Here is a 21,309-nt window from a genome sequence, read left to right on the forward strand (position 1 = left end):
GTGGTAGCTGCACGCAATAATTTAGATCCGGATGGCAGTCATACGGCCGAGTTCTAGTACCTATGTAATTCGTGATTTTGTGCTGTATACTAACATGCTATTAAGGGGGACAGGGTACCGTTTGTTTACCGTGCCTTTCATAATTTTATAGTATTAGCCATTAGGTATACATGTTTCTGTGATGAAAAGTCATTATGATTGACGGAGAAGTCATAACGAATTGTAATTGACCGATAACGAGTACAAATTGTGTGTTTTGAGGTTAACACTAAAAACTAAAAATCGCTAAAAGCGTTTCATCAAAGATTTCTCACGACACAGAAGAGTGAATTTTTTGGTGAGATATTATTATAATAATTATACTTTGTTAGCGGAAGTGATTCGATTAACTATGCCTACCTCTTGTACAAACGTACAATGCATTTCATACACTATGCTATTCAGGGTATTTGACATGACAACTGACAAAAAATCTCATGACAATTAAAAATCATAATATGTATACTGTCTTTAATTCCAATTATGTTAAACAAAAATAAGCCTATATATGGAAAATTATAATATTATATTCGGATACGCTGGGCAAGTAGTTTAAATCGCTTCTATTATTAGATATAATAACAAAATCATTAATTGTATCATATCCTCGAACCATCTGTTTCTTATTTTTGAAACGAATTATCTACCGAAAACTAAAATAATTGTTATTTATTTAATACATCATTTAAATGCATTCAATTCAATATTCAGTTGTAAATTATTTCACTGTATTTGTTTTGTGGTAATTTGATTTATTAAGCTTAATATTTTATGATTCATACGATTAACGACTATTGTAAAAGTGTATAGAACACCTGCTGTTATTATACAGGATCAGTGTCTCGGTAGATTACCTACAATGTATAAGTAATAATTATATATATATGTAATATGTATATTGTAATATTGTATATAGTATTATAGTGTCAATAACTCTATTCGAGTTTCCTATTCAACATTGTTCGATTTATGTTTCATTCAAATACAAAATAGATAGAATTTTTAGTTTCCCGTATAATGGGTAACTAATTTTTTTTTTTAATGAGCCGAGTAATGTATTGCATGGATAAATAATAATCACTGGTATATGGGTCATTTTAGATACTTTTACATTAAGAACTTGAAAACTGCATTTTAGTTTAGTACTTATTGGATTTTGTTACCCTGAAATTTTTTTGAGGTTTGTTAAAATTATATTTTATGTTCAGTTTGTTTTATTATTGTTTTGAATACATTATTATGAAATGATTTGGGTTCAAAAAATTGATTAAAATGATACAAGACAAACGATAATTGAAAATGTCTAGGGCGGACACGTTTAAATATTCAGAGAGATGAAAAATATTGTCGAATGTCTGTGGTGTTTTGACGAGAGAACACTTCATCAACCATATTCACAAACCAAATTAATACCCAGGTTAAAAACTGTTGTATATACAAATAGAAAAGACTAAAATTAGTATTATAATTTAATACGTATAATTAAGTACCTTACTATTATAATTATAATTTGTAAAACATTATTTTAAATAATTCATTACATTGTTAAGTATGATTGCAAAATGTATTTTAAACGTATCTTCAAAAGATATTAATTATTTTTCGAACTATCGTTAACAGTTATACGTACAAGATATATGATTATTAAATATTAAAACGATGAATGATGATTATTAGATAAATTGAACAATGGTTTTAATCTCAAACAATGCGTACAATATAGTAGACCAAGATTTATTTATCTCGATCACCTTAAAGGTCAAATAATAAATGAAAAAATTAGTAAACAGAGATAAAATTATCATTAACAATGTTGCAGTAAAAAATTCTTGATTGAAAACATATAACTGAACTTAAAAATGTAAAACAATAATAATTGAATATATATTGTGTCAAGAAAATCCAAGCAACTTGAATAGTTTTCTCTGTGATTATATATTATATTATTATTTGAGGTTTCCTGAATTCTTAATTAATATTTTCTAAAAAGGTATATGTATACTTTTCTTTGATATTTTAACGATATATTATATAATATTATAAGTTTTAATATATATATTTACTCCCGAAGATATTATTTTGCTCTTAAGTTCACACATAGAAAATAAATTTAAAGTGCATAACATATTAACATGCTATCTTCGTTAACAATATTTTCTCCTTTACTTACAGTGTATCATAAATATTATTTTAGATTCTAAGCGAAGCGATGAATTCATTAATAATTTGCATTGTTAATGTGTCTTTTTGTCATCACTTTTTAGGGTACCTAGTAAAAATTCTTCGATCAAAATTCAAAAGTATAAGAAATTCAATTTACCAATATTAAAATAAATTACTTTTAGTGGTATCAATAACACAATAAACATATGAAATATACTTATTTAGTATGATGTAACCTAAAAATTGTTTTTCATATTCATATATAATAATATATCGTTGAATTCAAATTGAACACATCTATTACAAACTGCTGTGACCACTCATATTGAGTAATACGTGCTGTATGGCAAAACGGTTCCCACTTGTGACTTGTCTACCTTTTTAAATTTAAAAACGTTAATTTTATAGTATAAGACCAATTTAGAATCATTATACAATATTCGATTATCTTTTGTTAATTTCTTCGATTGATAACGCTGTAAAGCATTTTATGTAAATAATATATAATCTTATAATTATGTATAGTATTTAATATAATTATAGAAGACGACAATTATTATATTTAAATAAAGATAATGATCGGTGATCACTGCTCAATAAAATATAATTTTTGTTTATTCACGAGTATTAACAAAAAATTTAACTATTTTTTAACATAATGTATCAGCTACTGCATCACAATTATTTACTTAGGTCCAATTAGTTGAATTAATATTATTACTACTTAAACTTTTTGAAATGTTCATTGGAGAGCACTCCATTCAATACTCAAAAAAGTGTTTTGCAGGAAATAAAATACCCAAATAAATTAATAGCTTAATTATTCCTTAATGTTTATTGCTCCATTCACATCTAAGATCATATATAATTTTATTTAAATTTTAAGCATGTTTTTTATAGTTCAGTGCTGCACCACACTACGTGCGTATTTACATATTGTATACAGATTAAATACTATATACTTACTGCTTTATTTAATCTATGAAATTTGGTATATACCACTCCCAACCAACACCATCATTAGACATACTTAACAGTTAACTCATACATGTATAAATCTACCATAGGTATCCATATTACGTGCGCGTGTGTACGTATCTATTGTACGTGTCTATTGTATTGTTTATAATATTTTTAAAACACAAAAATAAATAAATATTATGCAACGACGGCAGCCGGGCCGGTGGGAAATGAGATCGCGCTTGAGACGTTCCTCTCGTATTATAATGTTATTTATAATAAATACATTTCTGACCAAAAATTATTACAGTGGCAGTATTATCTATTTCAGTCAAGGCGAACGTGTTTCCTGCGTATTGCACACAATTTGGTCGCCGCGTACCTGTAATAACTTATTAATTATTATAATACAATATTATATACCTAGGTATATAGGTATAGATGCTATACTATATAGTTATAATACATACCTATACATTCAGAGACCTCTCGCCACTCTTATAAAACGTTTAATTTGTGAGTGGGATAGGACAATGCATTTAATTTGTTTTTCGTGTGTTTCACTTAACTACATTATAACTTCCAATTATTAAATTCCAAAATTATTTGAACACTTGTCAGCCGCCGTGGTACTGTGATTATAATGTAGATACACGTGCTGCTGTATGCACGTTTGTGTGCGTATGCGAATATTTTGGAGGAAAAACCAAGCCAGTTTGCGTGTGGGCTGCCATCATACTATCATAGGGTCAAATGGCAATTGGCCCGAAACGAAATAAAAAACAAAACAAAACAGTTGTACGGTTTTTGTTTTTATTTTTTACGCAATTTTGCCGGACATACCGCAAGCGCGCATGTATGAGAAAATCAACGTAAAAAAACTTCCACAATTGCTCCAGTTTACGTGTTTCACGTCTGATTTCGTCAAATAATAATAATAACAACACCGTGTAGTCTGAAGTGTATGACGTGTGCATTTTATATTCTAAATAGCATCAGATCGTGCATAGAACGAAACAAGTGGGTGTGGTCGGATATTTTGCGACTCTCGAACCTCTGAGTTTTACGAGTTGTAGTTTTAACCGATAATAAACTGGTGTAGAAGTAGAATGCATATTATAATATATCTAAATTTTTAAAATATCTTAAAATTGTCTTAAGCATTGTTTATTTTAAAGTTGAGGTAAATTATGTTGTTATAAGTTATTATTATTGTTATTGCTTTCTATAATGCAACGATAGTAAGAGTGATACATATTTTTAAATCATATTTTAAAAATATTTGCTTAAAAAATATAGTTATAATATAAAACAAAATAAAAACACTATGGAAGTACCTATAAAACTATTCAACTATTTAGGTATTATTTTTATTACCTACTCATTCTAATTTCTTCTTCTTTTAGTTACTATCATAGTAACGGTATCATTGTAAACATTGAGTACACAATTTTTCTACTTCTAAGTTCAACTATTTATATTCACGATGAAAGAATTCTAATATTGGAAAATTGAGTATGTATATTATGTTTATTCTATGTGTCTCCCCGTGCGTAATAATTTAAATAAAAAAATATCCTGCTTTAGTTCCCGTTATAATAAAATACTTATACTTAATGTTTTCTTGCATTGTATACTCGAGACGAACAAACAAGACAATTACAGCAACAAAGCGTCATTGGTTAAAATTAAAGTGATTTAGAGGCTATAATGCTAAATCGAAATAATTTTAAAGCATGAATTTTGCTATAAGTACCTATAGATTTATTAACATAATATTATGAATTTATATTATTACAGTAGAACTCCATCGCCATTCGCTTCTTTTCACGACTCTGCAGCTGTATATTATTGTTTTATTTAACATACATTAATAAAATCTTTTGAAACAATTTATTTTTTACAATCACATGCCATATAAGACATAGAATCAGTCAAATTATATTTGCCTATATACAAATTGCAGATTACTATTCTGTATTAAACAATCGTCTTCGTGCTCACCTTGAATTGCGTAACGCAAATGCAAAATCTAGCGTTATTGGTTCATAGTCAACCCACAAATTTAATAACTATTTATTACTTATTACTTTATTAGCTATCATATTGTGGCACACCCAAAGGACACAGGTTGTTTCTGAGTCAACCAGCTGTTTGAATCATATTGTTTTAAATTTACCAATAAATAAATTATATTAATGTGTGTGTGTGTGTGTATATATATTCCAAAAAGAGGGTAAAGTGAGAGAAATGTGATTATTACGTAAAACAAACTTGGGAAAAAAATGTATAACTTATAATATATAAATATACTTATTAGTGTTGGAAATTACACGCATACCTATCTATTTATCTTATTGTGTGTATTAGTACATTTGCTGGTACCACACAAGATATAATAATGTTAAATTAGATTATACATACACCTAGAAGGTAGAATAGACGATGACAATGAAAAAGTATTTGTAGTATTAACTTCACAAATTTAACTTATCTCCGATCAAACAATGAAGTATATATAGGTATAGATACCATTTTTTGACCATGATGAAACATTGATCTAATGCACTAAGATTTTCCATAAGTTTTTATAGGTACTCTATTTTAATATTTTTGACATGTCAACGAGGTTTGATAGCACTAATTGCTATTTATATCGCAAGATTTCTGTTTTTGATTAATTATTTCTATCTTTTCATTTTGCAATCACTCCAAGTCACCAAATATATTTTTTCTTTGACAAAGGACAATAATATAACCATTATTTTTTTAATCACTCTATAAAGTGTAGACTGTAGATAGGTACTAATAGCATTGTGTAATGTGTATGCAGCCAACAGCTATATGTGTATACTTTTAAGAATATTGAACAAATTTATTTATTTATAAATATAAGCAATTAATTTTACTTTTTTAATTTGTATAATCTGAGTTTTATTTTTGAATTTTAGATTCTGAACGGAACGGACTCAACGGAGTGATAAATGTATTGATTTTACAATGATGTGTGTTTTTTTTTTTGTGTCTGTGTACGGCATAACTAGTCGAAATAATGCTTCAATTTCAAACGCCGGGGGTGGTTTCCGATGACAAAATGAATATCCTTGGTGCATGATAAAGGTCTAAAGTAAACATTTTCTGACAGTTTTCAAAAAAATCGAGAAAACATAAAAAAGTGACGGAAAAACGGGAATTTTTACGCAAAACCAGTGTTCGGCCAAATCGACTTTTTTATATGGTTGTAACTCAAAAACTAATCACTGTAAATACTTGAAATTTTCAAAATATTTCTAATTTTTTTGAGCTATCTATAGACCACTGAAATTTTCAATTTTTCTGAGAATTTTTTTTAAGTGTCGACAAAAAAATCAAACATCGTTAGTCACAATTTTTTTTTATAAGCATTAATAATTAAATATTTTATGAAATATGTCAAAATCGCCACATTTTTTGTGTTTATATCTAAGGATAAAAATGTCAACACTAAGTTTTCCTTCAAGTAGCTATAGAGAAAACTCGAAGCATCATTATAGGAAAAATAGGAAAAACTTTAAGTGCGTTGGAATTTTAAATTTTCACTAAATCCCATAACGATAACGATTTATCTTCAAGCTCTTTTCCTCAGTGACATTAATTTCTTCTGTTTCATAACATACATTATCCTCGATTGGTAAAGAAGTGTCAAAACTATGTCTATCAATTTCAAATTCATTTTCTTTTATCAAATTTATGTCCATATTATCAACTGTTAACGATTTGTAATCATTTTCTTTTTCTGTATAACCATCTGTATCCCACACATTTTTTGAGTTCTTAATTAATTCATTCAAATCTGCTTTTGGTGTATTATTTATTTCTATTGGATTAGACCTCTTTCCAGAAGAAAACAACTTCTGAGCAATGACAATAACTGATTTCCGCTTAGGAGTGGTAAACATATCGTCATTGATATTAATTTCTTTAATAGAAACGGTATTCTTGTTATAATCAATTTCTTCCGTTGTATTACAGCAATCATCTTCAATTTGAAAAGGATTATTATTGATTTCAAGAATTTTTTCATTCAAACCCATGTCCAAATCATCTACAACGACATTGGATGTATAATTGTTTTCTTTTTTAAAAAAATCATCTGTAAACAATTTTTTCTTAACACCCACCAAAGTACTCTCATTTAGTTCATTTTCTAGACCTAACATAAACATTTCTCTTTGAGATAATTCTTTAGGACTAACAGATACTTCATTTAGTCCAAAACTCTTTTGACAACGCTGAAATACTCTGAATTGGTTTTTACGATTACATTTCATTTATAATAGTTAACAAACTGAATTAACAACCTCTGTCTTATAAGTACAAAAATCATTTTTTAAATAACCATTGTCTAGAAGCATTTTATGAAAGTGTAAATCATCCTCTATATTACTATTTAACAATTTTCTCAGAGCTGAATTAGAGTTATTCAATGCCATAACTAAATTCTTTTTAGCTTTTTTGCAATTACCTTTCTTGAATATCACATTACTGATATCACTAATCGCTTCATGAGATACACCTATGCTGCCAAATTCCAATGTAGGATATTTTTGTTTTCAACATAACCACCACGGAATGTCTGGACAAATGGTTCACTGCAGTTACAACGGTGTTATTTTCACCCTATAAGACTATAGATGTGGAAGATGCCATGAACACCTTGAAGCAGCTCAGTCATGAAAGTCCAAGCAGCCTAGTTGATGAGCTAATAACAAAACAAAAAAACGTTATATTAGATGAACAAATAAGAGATGCTAAGACATTTTACTGGTATAAAGATTCCAAGTTCTTGTCTCGATTTGAAAATATAGTTGTACAGGTAAAAGAAACATTAAAAATGTGTACTAGCTCTGAAGAAAATCCATTGTATAGCATTGAATTCCACAATGATATGATGGGGTCTATAATTCCAGTAATTCCAATGTGGACAGGTGTGATGCGATTCAAAGTATTTAGAGTACTCTAATGGATTTTATTTTTTCCTTGTTTGTTTGAGATTTCTTAATAAAATAAAGCTTTCATTTTGTATTATACGATTTCTTAACAAAAAAAAAAAAAAGAAAGAAAAAATACAATAATTGCATAATATATCATTATCAATAAATTTACTATGAAAAGTCTTTAAGAGTATATCAGCACAATATTTGTTTTCTCTCTCAGACCTGCTCAATATAGATGTAAAATATAGACACACAAAATTCTTTCACAAAAATTGTTTTTTTTTTTTTTTGATTATTGAATAATCTTAGGAGTAGAGTAAAATTATAGAGAAAAATATTTTTGAGGGTTTACAAATTGGTTTTGTAATCTGGTATTATTTGACTTTATATTCGACTTTCAAAAAATAAAAATTAATGGGTCATAACTTCAAAAATATTATTCACTATTATTTTTTTAATGAGCGAATTTACCATAAGATTAATCAAAAAGATAAAAAAAAAAAAAATGAATCTGCATAAATATGTTTTGTACATGTTGCGAGTGGGCCAGAGAAAAAACAAACAGTACGCTGACAACTGCTAAAGAATATAGATTTTTTAAAATACATAATAAATTTAAAAAAATATTTATTAATATCATATACCAATTAGACTTACATACCTTATGTCCTTATTAATATACATCAAAATCAAAAGATTGCTTATATACTTCACAGTTATACCGTGAACAATATTTTTCAAACAATTCCTCTTCCACATCATATTCTTTGAACTTGCAGAATTATATAACTTTTGGTGAATTAGTAAAAACATTAATACTCCTCGAACAATCTTTTAAATAAAATATCAATTACTTAATTAACTGATAAAATCACGATTTTAAAGTTACCTTTAGTGTGCTTCTTATTACAATTCTAGTGTTTTCTTAATTGAAGTTCGATAGTTAGGATCACGCCTAATATTTAGTAAACAAAACAAATTTATAACAATTTGGCTGTAAAAATAGTAAAATGTATATTATAATATATTCATATTAATTATGATTTAAAATTAAATTTAAACCGTGGAATGCGCATAGATAATACATATGTACATAATACATATATACATAATACACATGTATTATCTATGGTATAAGGTCTATGGTTGTACCACGGTCTCAGAAGTGAGGAGAGTGTATAGTGTAGTGTGTTATCACTTATCATGACACGTCTGGATTTTAATTTTTTTAATTTTTTTGTGATTTTGATGTTTCATAATACTTGTTTAATATTTAGCCTGACATTTTTATTTAATTAATTAGTATAATAAATAATAATTATTTTAAGTGGCCACGTATAAAATGTGTTTTACCACAAATTATTGTTCTTTTATTTTAAACAATTTGGCCAGAATCGAATGAAAACCACTACATTATTGGTACTCTATATCCTTAAGTTATTTCACGAGTAAATAAATAAAAACTATGGATGTAAGTTTTTTTACTAGATATACACTTTATTACTTTGAAGTTCTTAAAAAACAATTTAATTATTTATTTATATATATAGTGGAAGAGATTTATTTATAAGCATTTTAATAATTATTATCATTAATTGTTATTGAATATAAAATAATGATTTACCTGTTGTTTAATTAGTTACATTTTTTGCGTTATATTTTTTAAATAATTTTTGCAAAAATTCTTTTAAAAATAAAAAGGTTTTTAATTACTTATCATTTGAACAACATATTAATGATTATAATATACTTATATTGTTGTATGTAATCTGTTAGAGTATGCATGGGAATAGTTCTTGTATTATTGTTATACTATTATAAATTGTTTGCTTTGGAATTAGAAGTTATGTTTTGGTACATCTTGTTGACAATGGTGTTTCTGCTTTAATTTTTTAGAGATAAAGTAGTCTAGTTAAAGTTAACTTTCTAAGTTATTAATGCAGACAACAAATTTGAATAAACATTTTTATGTAGAAAGACGAAAACAGTTTAACAGACATCCAAAAGCCCGATTTCTATTAATTAGCTTGAATAATTAAATTTTTATAATCATCAGTCACAAAATATATTCAAAAATTGTATCATATTTACTATCATATCACTATTATGTTAACATTAAGTCTTAATACTTTTTCATATGAAATTTAGCCAACTTATATTTTTCTCATGATGTAATATGTAATTCATAAAGTTTCACATTATTTAGATAGATTGGTTATCTATTTTAATTTTTATTATATAATATGATATTTCTAAAATTTAAAGAAGTGGCTCGGTATTTTATTATTATATCTAGATTATTAAATTCAATTATGTTGTATTTTTTTTAATTTTTAAGAAACTTAAATTATAAATAATTATTTGAACATAATATTTTGTATGATTTTCTTTTTATATATTTAGTTTTTGAATACTAATACTGGACAAAATAACTTCAATAACCCAAATGGTGGTCATACTGCAATTGTAAGTAAATTTAATATCTTTATAAATTCTTCAATTTAATATTAATTAATTATTTTACTCAATAAAATTATTCCAAGTAAAATTTAGTTATAACAACCAACATATTATGTTTTAAAATTGAATTTCATATATACAAAAATGAATATTATGATTTAAATTAATATTAAACTAATAAGTGTATTTACCTACTCTAACTATATAAGTAAAAATTTACTTATATTACTATTAGGTTATGTACAACCCACTGTTATCTACTTGGGTAGATGACCGTGGCCCAGCTTCTCTAGGAATTCTGCATAATTTCATCTAAAACTGTAAATGGACATAATATATATGGGGTAAATTGTACAAATATTATAAATATATAAAAACATCATCAAAATTTCTTTTATTTTCTTCATAATGTATTATAATTGTTCACTTAGTATACCTATAATTGGCTTTTACCTATCTATAATTTTAAAAAAGTTCTTCATAACCAAATAGGTATATATGTACAGCAAAATAATAATTATTTATTTGGCAATTAATAGTTATCAACATTTTTAATAATTATTAAATAATTAATTTAATTAGCATGTGTTGTAAAATTGAATACCTAATGTAATTAAAATCCCTGTTAACTTTTGAGAAATTATTGTTTTTCAATATCATAAGCTTAGTTAATGATATGAGTTTTTGACTATAAAATTTATTATTTTACTTCCCTAACTTGTCTGCTGCAAATTTATTGTACTTATTTTTAATTTTAGTATATCGATGATCGACCAATGAATAATGTTGAAGGACGAATGACTGTATCAGGATCGCTAATGCAAAACATTGGTGACCCTGGATTCAACACATTAGATGAACCTATTAAAACTACTATTGTAATTATGATATTTATTTCATAAAGTTATTATTTATATATAATGATTAATATTTATTAACTGTAGATGAGAGACTTAAAAGCAGTTGGAATGAAATTTAAACATGTTTTGTATTTAAAAGAAAAAAATACACTTCTTAAAGAATGTGAGTTTTAAATAATAGTTGAAATTGTTTTTAATTTTTAATTTTACAATATAAATTATATTTTTAGGGGACTTGTGGGGCCCTTTGATGCTTTGCACATTCATGGCTATGTAAGTTTATTAATTATTGTTATTATCAAATTATAATTGTTATTATTTATTTAAGGGTTCTACAAGCTTCACCAGATTCTATACAAGTTGGTGATGGAGGTCCTGAGTTTGCTGAGGTTTTTGTTATTATTTGGATAGGGTCTGTGATTATTACATTAAATTCAAAATTACTCGGGGGCACAATGTAAGTATTCTTCACTTTTTATTTTTTTTTTTTATAAATTATTACTCTAAATTAAGTTCTGTAAAATATTTGTTGAATTTTATTGTGAATCTTAACTTGGGATAACAGATTATCTGTCGTGTAAGGTGATTGACCTAACAATAACTTTGACAAGATCGTTGTGATAATTTTACATACTAGATTGAAACAGCTGGTTCCAAATTTTTATATAATATTATGGGTTAATAAAATGGCAACAACACATTTTTGCATAATGTCCTCTTTAGCTGTTAATAAATAATACCTTTATTATCTCCATTTACCAATGATTAGTTAATTATCAAAATATGTAAATTTAATCGATGATGTTACTTTTATTACATTTAAAGCAAAACACCATAATTTTACCTTTTTTTAAATAGTATATATTTATAGTTTGAACTCAAAATTATAATTTAAATATTTGCATAAAATATTACTTAACTATATCACTTATATCACAGAATTAATTATTTTTAAAATATTAAAATAATATAATTTAAAAGTCTAGTGAAAAACATTTTTTAATGTTAAATATTAACACATTTATATATTAATTAATATTTTTTATCTACAATACCATTTAAATATCAAACATTATTTGTACTACATAAATGATTTTTTTTTCAGATCGTTTTTTCAGAGTGTTTGTGTTTTAGGTTACTGTCTATTACCAATAGTTATAGCCTTAATATTATGCAGATTTATTTTAATATTTGAGCAAACCAATTTCTTATTTTTTATTCGATTTGCCATATCAATTGGTTCATTTTTATGGGCTACATATGGTAAATAATAAAGCAATCAATTTAACATGCATTTTTAAAACAATTTAATTTATAAATTTTATGTTTTTAATTTTAGCTTCTGTTGTATTCCTTGGAGATAGTCAACCACAAGGGAAAAAAGCTTTAGCTGTATATCCAATATTTTTGTTTTACTTTATCATGTCATGGCTTGTTTTATCACACACAGTATAGCGTTGTCGATCAAAATTACATTTTGAGAGGTTACCTGAGTTTTGTTTATGACTTGTAATTATTTATACTATTTTAAAACATTAACTATTAAGTAATTATTTGGCGCTTGCCTCAATGTAAAGCACCCTGTCATGTGTTTAAAATTTACTATAATGATAACATTTTTTTTTTTAATTGTTACTATGCAATAAATTTTTCATAGTATTATTATATATTATATTTTTATAATTTTTTTTTCAAGTATATAAATCTTTTTCTTTTTAATTTTAATAATGTTACTTAATACTATGGTTGATATATTTTTTAAATGAATGTTAAAGAATAAAAATAGGAAATTGTAAGCATTATAAGTTATTTGTTTAAATAGAGTGGCCGTATTTATTCACATATTAAAAAATACATAATTTTTAACTTTGTACTCAATACATATGTGATCAAAATTTATTTTCATTTGTCACAATAAAAAAAAACGTGTTACCATAAATTTTATAATTTATATTTTGAATTAAAAATGATATTTTTAGAACAGGCTTCAACAATTGAATAGGATTTTAAACAAACATGAAAATGTATAAGCAGTATATATTTTTCAAATGGCTTCTTAAAATTATCTCTTTACAATTTTTATTTTTTTACTACCTTTTATTATAGGAAAAAAAGTTAAAACGTTAAAATTTAATAATATGTATAGGAAACTAATTAGTAGAATTAGGTTCTTATATTATATAATAATATTGATATTCTTTTAAGTTTTAATACATTTGATGAGTTGGCTACACTATTAATTAATTTTTCTACAGCTATTTATGAGCCATCATCATTAATGGACTCAAATTTTCTTATTTTACGACTGAACATTGATTTGTTATAATAATCTTTATATTTGAAAATATTCTTAAATAACTCTTGTATGTCAATATTAATAATACATTTTGTAAACTATGAATACATTACAAAACATATTTGATTAAAAAGATAGGTATCAAATTTTAACAAAAGCGAAATTAATGTTAATAAATTATTTTATTTATTTTATCATTATACACTTTATGTTAGTATTGTATGTATACTAAACTAACGTCTTTAATTAGTTTATTAAAGTTTATAAATATTTAAGAAATAAAATTAGGTCATAAAAAGTTAAAATATGCTGAGTAATAGCCTCTTAGCAGCTTTAGTCAGACAAACAATGTCCATAAGGCATAATCATAATATTTTATATTTATAAATTTATTTATTTTTGTAAAAATGCAATAAGATTTTAATATCTCAGGACTTGCTATGATCTTGAAGCATTTTTTGACCTAATATCATAATGAGCAAATCAACTATGTATTTTAATAATTTATTTTCATATCATTAGTATTTGTATAGACAAACAGTATATCTATTGGCTATTATTAGAATAGCTAACCTAACCTAATCTAAGTTATTTTGACTGACAGTGTATTAAAGCAAAACTGACAAATAAACTTAATGTTATTTTTAGTGATGCATTTTCACAATTTGTGATAATATGTAAACACAGGTGCCATAAACTAAATAAATGAATATCATGTTCCTACTTTGTTATGACATACAATAATAAATTTCACATTCTAGTATTCTACAGCAGTCATACTCAACCTGTGGTCCATAACTATTTTTTAGACCCTAAATAGGATACCACACCTATACACCTAGGAGCAGACGGCGCAAATGGAACGCAGAGATATTTAGTTGAGTCTGTTAGCAATAAACAATATAATATATTTAAATTAAAATTATTAACTCTTATTTTGATCAAAAGGCCAACAGGCTTTATTCATTTACTTTATTTTTGCACTGCATATGAATAATTTTTTATATTGTAACTGAAATTAACCATGAGATCATTTAGGAAACCTAAAAATTATAAAATCACGTCTTTGTTGATTGTTCTTGTCTATGTCATAAAAATTTAATAATTATGTAGGTGAAACAGTTTTTCAAAGACATTCAAGTATCTGAAGTTATATCTATCTTATAAACACTTAAATTTTATTATATTTAGATATAACAGTGGCGAATGCTAACTCTGATGTATGGGCATGCTCATTTATCATAATGTATAATTATAATTCTATTTAATTTATAACTAATAAATAATACACAAATTTGTATTAATTTATAAATAAGACTTTAATTTAATATATATTATACCTATACAATAGCACTTACTTTAATAATTGTAATTGAGACTTGACTAACTCTTAACTAAAATAAAAAAATTGTCAATTACTCGTACATGTAAATTCTATAATTTACGTTGACGAAGCGCAACAGAATGAGCATGCCCCGGGTGATTAATATGCGGCTGCTAGTAGAGGGGGTCTCGAAATAACTGGTTTTTTTACAGCGATAACAAGGGTCGTATAGCTTGCGCACACATCTATCGCATGCTCTGTCATTAAATGTTAGAATAAAGATTAACACAGATACTTAAGTATAACAAAAATAAATGAATTAATGTAACACATTATATTTCTTTTAAAATACGTAATATATTATTGATTATAAAAATAATTTTTGTATTTTGATTAATAACGTTTTTATTTCTAAGCAAGCGGTGCATGCTGAGTATGCCTGGAGAATTTGCCACTGAGATATATCAAGTTTATTTATCCACTAAGTCCTTCAAATTCAAACCTTCTCTTCCTTAGTTTTGTTAATTTTCTCTTTAAACGACTCTGGATGCTTCAGATCATTTTGGAAAAGTCATTTTATAAATACTTTTATTCTTTCTACAATTAGCTTCCTTTCTCTGTCCCATACCAAGCAAACCACTTAGTATAGCCCACGAATTAAGATATACCTTATATATATGTATATCTTAATTCGTGGTATAGTCATATTATATTCTTTTATGGCTGTTATATTAGTTTTTAACTATATTATATTTATTTACTACATTGTAACTGCCATCTGGCATTTATATTTCAATAAATAAATAAATCAGTTATATTGATTTTCATGACATATTACCATAGTATTTAATAATACTATAAGTTAAAAAATCAATATTTAAGTACTGTACCATTCAGACTAACTCATAAATTGTTTAAAAATAACTTAGTAAAACATTTTATTATTGCATTATTTCTTTAATGTATGTAATATTTATGTAGTTTTCACAAAAAAAAATTATATCAAGGAATATTTAACAAAAATAATAATAATAATAATAATAAACTAAAGATACGATTATGTACATTACAAAAAAAAAAAACAAAACAAAAGAAATTGATCTACAATGTTTGGGGTAAAATAAAAAATAAGTAAGTTAATGCTAATAGGTTAGGTAAAACTATTGTATTTTATTACACATTTAAAATTGAAATAAGGGTGACATGACAGGTAACCAAAAATAAAAATGAACAAGGATTTTCAGTTAATCTTTACTTTATTATCTTAATATTTTACACATACTAATAAGACTAAGATGAATTTATCCTTAAAATTTAGTTACCTGACACTTTTTGACGTATACAAAACCGATAGCACGGCCCCTAATATTTATAATATAATAATAAAAAACACAAATACACTTATTAACTATTTAATTTAACTTAAATTTATAAAATTGTATATATATGTATAATGTGTGTGCGCGCGCTTATATAACATACACACATATTATATACACACGTTATTTTATGTATTAATTAATTTACGTTAACACACCTCTCTATTCTAATGATATGAACAATGGAACGGTATACATTGAATTTTTTGATGTTATATTTGTTATTGAACTTGGTAAAGATGCTAACCTTTTTAGCACAATTAAAAACATAAGCATACTTTCAAATATTGTTAAAAGCAAACATGTTCAATGGCTGGTTATTTGATCCGTTCACATTTTGGAGTTAAATATCTCGATGGTGAACTTACACAATACACTGTCACTGTTGTTCTGTGCCAGAAATCAAAACACTAAGCACAACTTTTAATTCACAAAAAAACATTTCTAGTATAAGATATTAAACTACTATGAAAGACTATTTTGAATTTTATGTCAGGGTTATGGGATATGTTGAAATTGGCTTTGTAAGCTATGTCAATGAAAAAGGCTGAACACATAATTTTAGGAACAACATATAGAAAAAAACCATTAGAATAAAAATGAAAAAAATTAATACCTAATGTAGAGAGGCTGATAACACTAATGTATGTAATATTATTCCCTACGACTATAAGACTATATTTTTGTATGGGATTGATAATGTTTACCAACAATTTTGTTGAAATCAAGCAAAAATTGATTTGTTCTTTATAATATTCCTGGTGATGTTTTTAATCCCTGGTTATTGTTTAGGTTATGGTAAAACACTTAATGGAATCGTTTCAAAATAATAACTGGCAAATAATCACTAGGACTTAAATTATGATAAGAATTGATTAATGACTATACACAATTGCCTTACAGGCAAGACTTTAGGAACTTTTGTGAAATGAATAAAAAGGTGGATTTTAATGATATGTGAATTTAAAAAAAAGTTTCGTATGCTGTGAATGGACCCAAAAACCGATAATTATTGATTTTGAATTTACTTTTTGAATTTGAACAGATTAATAAAAAAATCAAAATGTATTAAATAAATAGGTTCAAGTTATAAAGTCACGCTAATAAAACACAGCAAACAATGAATTATGAAATTTGTTATTGTCTCCTTAAAATGATTCATTATATTTTAAATTCTTCTTCTTTTTTAAAAAAAAAAATTGTACTTTTTTTCAAGTCTCCAGGTTATGTATTTGTATAATTTTAACATCATTGACACTACCAAAGTGTATTTGATCTCAAAAAAATCCACCACCTGCAATGGTGTAACAATGAAAAACAATAACAAATTTAATATACATAATGTTCTGCAAGACATGGTAGTTTTCCAAGACTAATAACTTTGAATATTTTAATATTATAGTTCAATACAATTTCCAGATTAATATAATAATCACTTACACGTATGAACTATCACTAAAACAGTTTCATCGAAAAAACACATTGAAAAAAAAATACTTACATATAAATTAATTAACAAAAGAAAGAGCGCTTGTTAGCACAAAATAAAACTTAAAAAGTTTGATTTTCAGATCGACAATGACATTATTTTGATTAATCCCCAAATTTAATGTTAATATTTACAATGTGAAAAGAAATTAAATATTTCACTAACATTGTTACAACAGATCAAAAAAAAAAAAAAAAGAAAAATACTTATCTAAATTTAAGTTACTAAGTAATAAGTACTATTAATTATTGAAATACTAACCACTATTACTTTGTTTGTTGCAAAATAATAATTGTATGTACAAACTATTTATAAACAGATATAGGTATACATATATTATAATATAAACATTATATTGTTATAAATTAAATCATTATTGATTTACTTAATTAAGTATTGCGAGGATAGATCTTTTAAATGTTTTTATTTTTAATTATTTGTTTCAAATAGGAATTTTTTGCTTATTTTCAATATGAAAGTCAATTCAAATTTTGATGTGACTAACAGAGTGATAATTTGCCATCAATAGGAGCCCTGAAATATCTACGTTGACCGAGCTCATCAAATCCATTATTTAGGGACGATGAGATGGACCAATGTCACTCACTGTTACTTTGATGGTGGTGATGGTGGTGATGACCTCCAATCGATGGAGAAGATACAAGTGCCAGTGGATGTCCTGGAGAAGTAAGCATAGGAAACATATCACTCTGATTTTGTACTGACATTGAAGCGGTGAACATATCTGTGTTGGTAGATGTAGTTTGACCAGCCATAGTTGTTGTTGGTGGATTAATGCGTTTTTCTTTTTGCCTGCGGTTGCAGAACCAAACACGAACCACTTCTTTTTCCATGGATAGGTTATCAGCCAATATAGATATTTCTTCAGATGTAGGCTTAGGATTTGCTCTAAATGCTTTTTCTAGAGAATATCTTATAGATGTTTCAATAGATGTACGTTTCTTGCGACGCCTTCCAATTGCTTCTGGTGTTGTCAGAGGATTACACAAAGCACTGGGGTTAGTCATTGTACTATCAGCATCTACAAGCCACTTTTGCAACAGTGGTTTTAGCTTGCACATGTTTTTAAAAGACAAATTCAACGCCTCAAACCTAGATATTGTTGTTTGAGAAAAATCATTGCCATATAGTTTTCCCATTGCAAGGCCCACATCACCTTGAGTAAACCCTAAACAAAGAATATAAGAAATTAATAAAAAATATTTTATTATTATTTTTTATATATTTTTAAAATGTGCAAAAATATATTTTTTTTTACCTAATTTAATGCGTCTTTGCTTAAAGAGTTTAGCAAACTGTTCTAATTCTTCGAGATCGGTGGTATCATCAGTGCTAGTTTTGGTTTCTGCCAGTCGGCTAAGAGCGGCTGCCGCTGATGGATCCAAGTCATTATTAGATGATTGGGTCTGAGCAGAGTGTTTAGAATGATGGGATGGTGTTGAAGAACCAGCTGGACGTGCTGACTGATTAGGACCATTGCCAACTGGAGAATGTTGATGATTGTTAGTCATATTTTGAGCCTGTTGGATCTGTTGTAGTTGAAGTGATGCTTGCGTCAATGCTTGGTGGACCTAATTTTTACATGTTTTTATTATTAACCAGTTAACAAATGCAAATATAATATGTAAAAAAAATTTCCATTATAATTACTTGATTTTGGAAAAAAAATGGAGTCTGGTTCTGATGTGTTGCTGTAGACTGTCTCATTAATAAATATTGAATTTGTTGCTGGAAAAGTGCTTGAAGTTCTTGAGGTGTAAGAGAAGATTGACCTCCAGGAGGACTTCCAATTAATGGATTACTTTGCGGTGATAAGACTCCCAACCCAGGAATCTATAAAATATTCAAAAAATATTAGATATGGGTTTTGGATGCTTAACAAATATAATATTAATATTAATATTAATTATACCTGTGCGAATTGCTGACTTTGTAGTGCAGCTAATGGATCACTGCCACTTGTTACATTTGCTGAACAATTTCCCGATGGTCCGGTACTGCTAACGCCTGAGCTCGAAGAGCTACCAGAATGTCTGTGCGAAACCTGAAAAAGTAAATAAAACTGTTTAAATATTGAAACATTTATTGCTTTTTAAGAAACATATATATTTTTTTTTTTATGAAATTATTATACAAATCATTGTCCATAGGAAAAAATTGATAGATATTTCAATATTATGAAAATGATATTGTAGTCGTTTTGAAAATTAAGTTGAAAAACCAAGAGACATACTGGAATTTCTTAACACCTATATTAGTAGAAGCTATGTAAATATTACAGAGGCGCATGTACACTACAATATTAAAAATATCGAGGTATTTAGGTAAATAGGCATGAATAAACACACACAATTTAAAACAATTCCTTTGATAAATTAAACATCATGAGCAGTACACTAATATACAACGAAATGAAATTAAAAGGATTAATGAATTATTATAAAACTACTGGAATGTTGTACTTACACAAACATAAAAATAAAAAAACCAAATATCTATAGCTAATAATATACTGATCACGTTTATTTTAAAAACGATAAACGCCAACTCGTGGTTAAATAACAAAATAAATAATTGTGTGAAAATATTTATAGAGTAACGCGAACCGATTAACGGAAACGCAATCAGAAGAATATTAAACTTAACTAAATAAAACAAAATAATATTAAAAAAAAAATGCGTTTGGTTATTTCTGGATGGAAGGGCACTGTTATTTTTTGGAAAATTTAAACCTAATTTGCGAAACGACAACTGGAAAACGATTGACTTGCGAGTCGCATGTCACAGTTGTTCGTCACAGTTAAACGAGTATTGGCGCGAAAAACAAAAAAATATTGAAAGTTCGCGCGTGGTATGTGTCCCTCTTCACACACAAAAGTTTCATCGTCGTCAGTGTACGTTGTGCCGTCGTCGTGTAGAAGGTACATAATATAAATTGTATACATTTAATGTCACTGCGACTTGTCGAATGATTTTTCGATCGTTTTGTCTACACATTTTTCCGTCATTGTTTGCATTACAAATTTATAATGTACAATGTTGTGCATATATAATTGTGTTTATGATAATGTGCGAACGACCGACGACGACGCGCGGAAAAACGAAACTGGAAAATAACGACGAACGCGGCGGCGGCGGCGGAGGATACGTGCCATTACACGAGGTCAGTGACGGCGGTAAGTACGCGATTTAATAATAATATAGTAAGTAGGTACACTAAATGATATTATGTGTATAATATGAAATTGTAACACAATGTACACAATAATGTCGTATCCAATAGACAATTCGGATGGATAGGCAAAAACGAAATACGAGAAAAAAAAACGAAATTATTATTAC

The 21,309-nt window shown here is 26.5% G+C and overlaps 3 protein-coding genes across 6 annotated transcripts in view; 1 reads left to right on the top strand and 2 right to left on the bottom strand.

Annotated features, from left to right (window-relative positions):
- Positions 1-4,639: 4,639 nt before the first annotated feature.
- Positions 4,640-9,225, bottom strand: LOC126550536 (uncharacterized). Of its 3 annotated transcripts, none has more exons than XR_007604652.1 (4): positions 9,028-9,225; positions 8,800-8,969; positions 7,967-8,237; positions 7,799-7,903 (listed from the first exon to the last, which is right to left on the bottom strand). XR_007604652.1 is itself a non-coding variant. In XM_050202358.1 (3 exons), exon 3 carries the CDS (start codon positions 7,470-7,472, stop codon positions 6,741-6,743), a length of 732 nt encoding a protein of 243 aa, XP_050058315.1. In that variant the 5' UTR covers positions 7,473-7,903; positions 7,967-8,237; positions 8,800-9,012; the 3' UTR covers positions 4,640-6,740. The 3 variants fall into 3 exon arrangements, 1 of the variants encoding a protein (XP_050058315.1); XR_007604653.1 differs by having other exon boundaries at positions 8,796-8,969; positions 9,028-9,216; XM_050202358.1 differs by lacking the exon at positions 9,028-9,225 and having other exon boundaries at positions 4,640-7,903; positions 8,800-9,012.
- A 163-nt stretch (positions 9,226-9,388) lies between these two features.
- On the top strand, positions 9,389-13,336 carry LOC114130917 (protein YIPF6). Of its 2 annotated transcripts, XM_027995994.2 has the most exons (8): positions 9,389-9,609; positions 10,542-10,604; positions 11,357-11,476; positions 11,543-11,621; positions 11,689-11,731; positions 11,787-11,915; positions 12,564-12,721; positions 12,798-13,336. In XM_027995994.2, exons 1-8 carry the CDS (start codon positions 9,604-9,606, stop codon positions 12,911-12,913), a joined length of 714 nt encoding a protein of 237 aa, XP_027851795.2. In that variant the 5' UTR covers positions 9,389-9,603; the 3' UTR covers positions 12,914-13,336. The 2 variants fall into 2 exon arrangements, with proteins under 2 accessions (XP_027851795.2, XP_027851796.1); XM_027995995.2 differs by lacking the exon at positions 10,542-10,604 and having other exon boundaries at positions 9,409-9,609.
- A 2,979-nt stretch (positions 13,337-16,315) lies between these two features.
- The window catches only part of LOC114130916 (POU domain protein 2-like), a 40,263-nt gene continuing 35,269 nt past the window's right edge, over positions 16,316-21,309 (bottom strand). The window contains exons 5-8 of the mRNA XM_027995993.2: positions 19,880-20,011; positions 19,618-19,800; positions 19,226-19,538; positions 16,316-19,135 (exon numbers count right to left, since the gene is read on the bottom strand). Of these exons, the coding sequence (XP_027851794.2) occupies positions 18,546-19,135; positions 19,226-19,538; positions 19,618-19,800; positions 19,880-20,011 (1,218 nt within the window). The 3' untranslated portion in view covers positions 16,316-18,545. The remainder of the gene's footprint in view (positions 19,136-19,225; positions 19,539-19,617; positions 19,801-19,879; positions 20,012-21,309) is intronic.

This window comes from Aphis gossypii, chromosome 2, assembly GCF_020184175.1.
Source record: "Aphis gossypii isolate Hap1 chromosome 2, ASM2018417v2, whole genome shotgun sequence".
Lineage (NCBI taxonomy): Eukaryota > Metazoa > Arthropoda > Insecta > Hemiptera > Aphididae > Aphis > Aphis gossypii.

Coding starts and splice junctions, on each gene's coding strand:
- LOC126550536 (XM_050202358.1), bottom strand. CDS start 7,472: ATGAAATGTAATCGTAAAAACCAATTCAGAGTATTTCAGCGTTGTCAA.
- LOC114130917 (XM_027995994.2), top strand. Junction 11,732..11,786: donor CTTTGCACATTCATGGCTAT/GTAAGTTTATTA, acceptor TATTTATTTAAG/GGTTCTACAAGCTTCACCAG. Junction 11,916..12,563: donor AAATTACTCGGGGGCACAAT/GTAAGTATTCTT, acceptor TTTTTTTTTCAG/ATCGTTTTTTCAGAGTGTTT.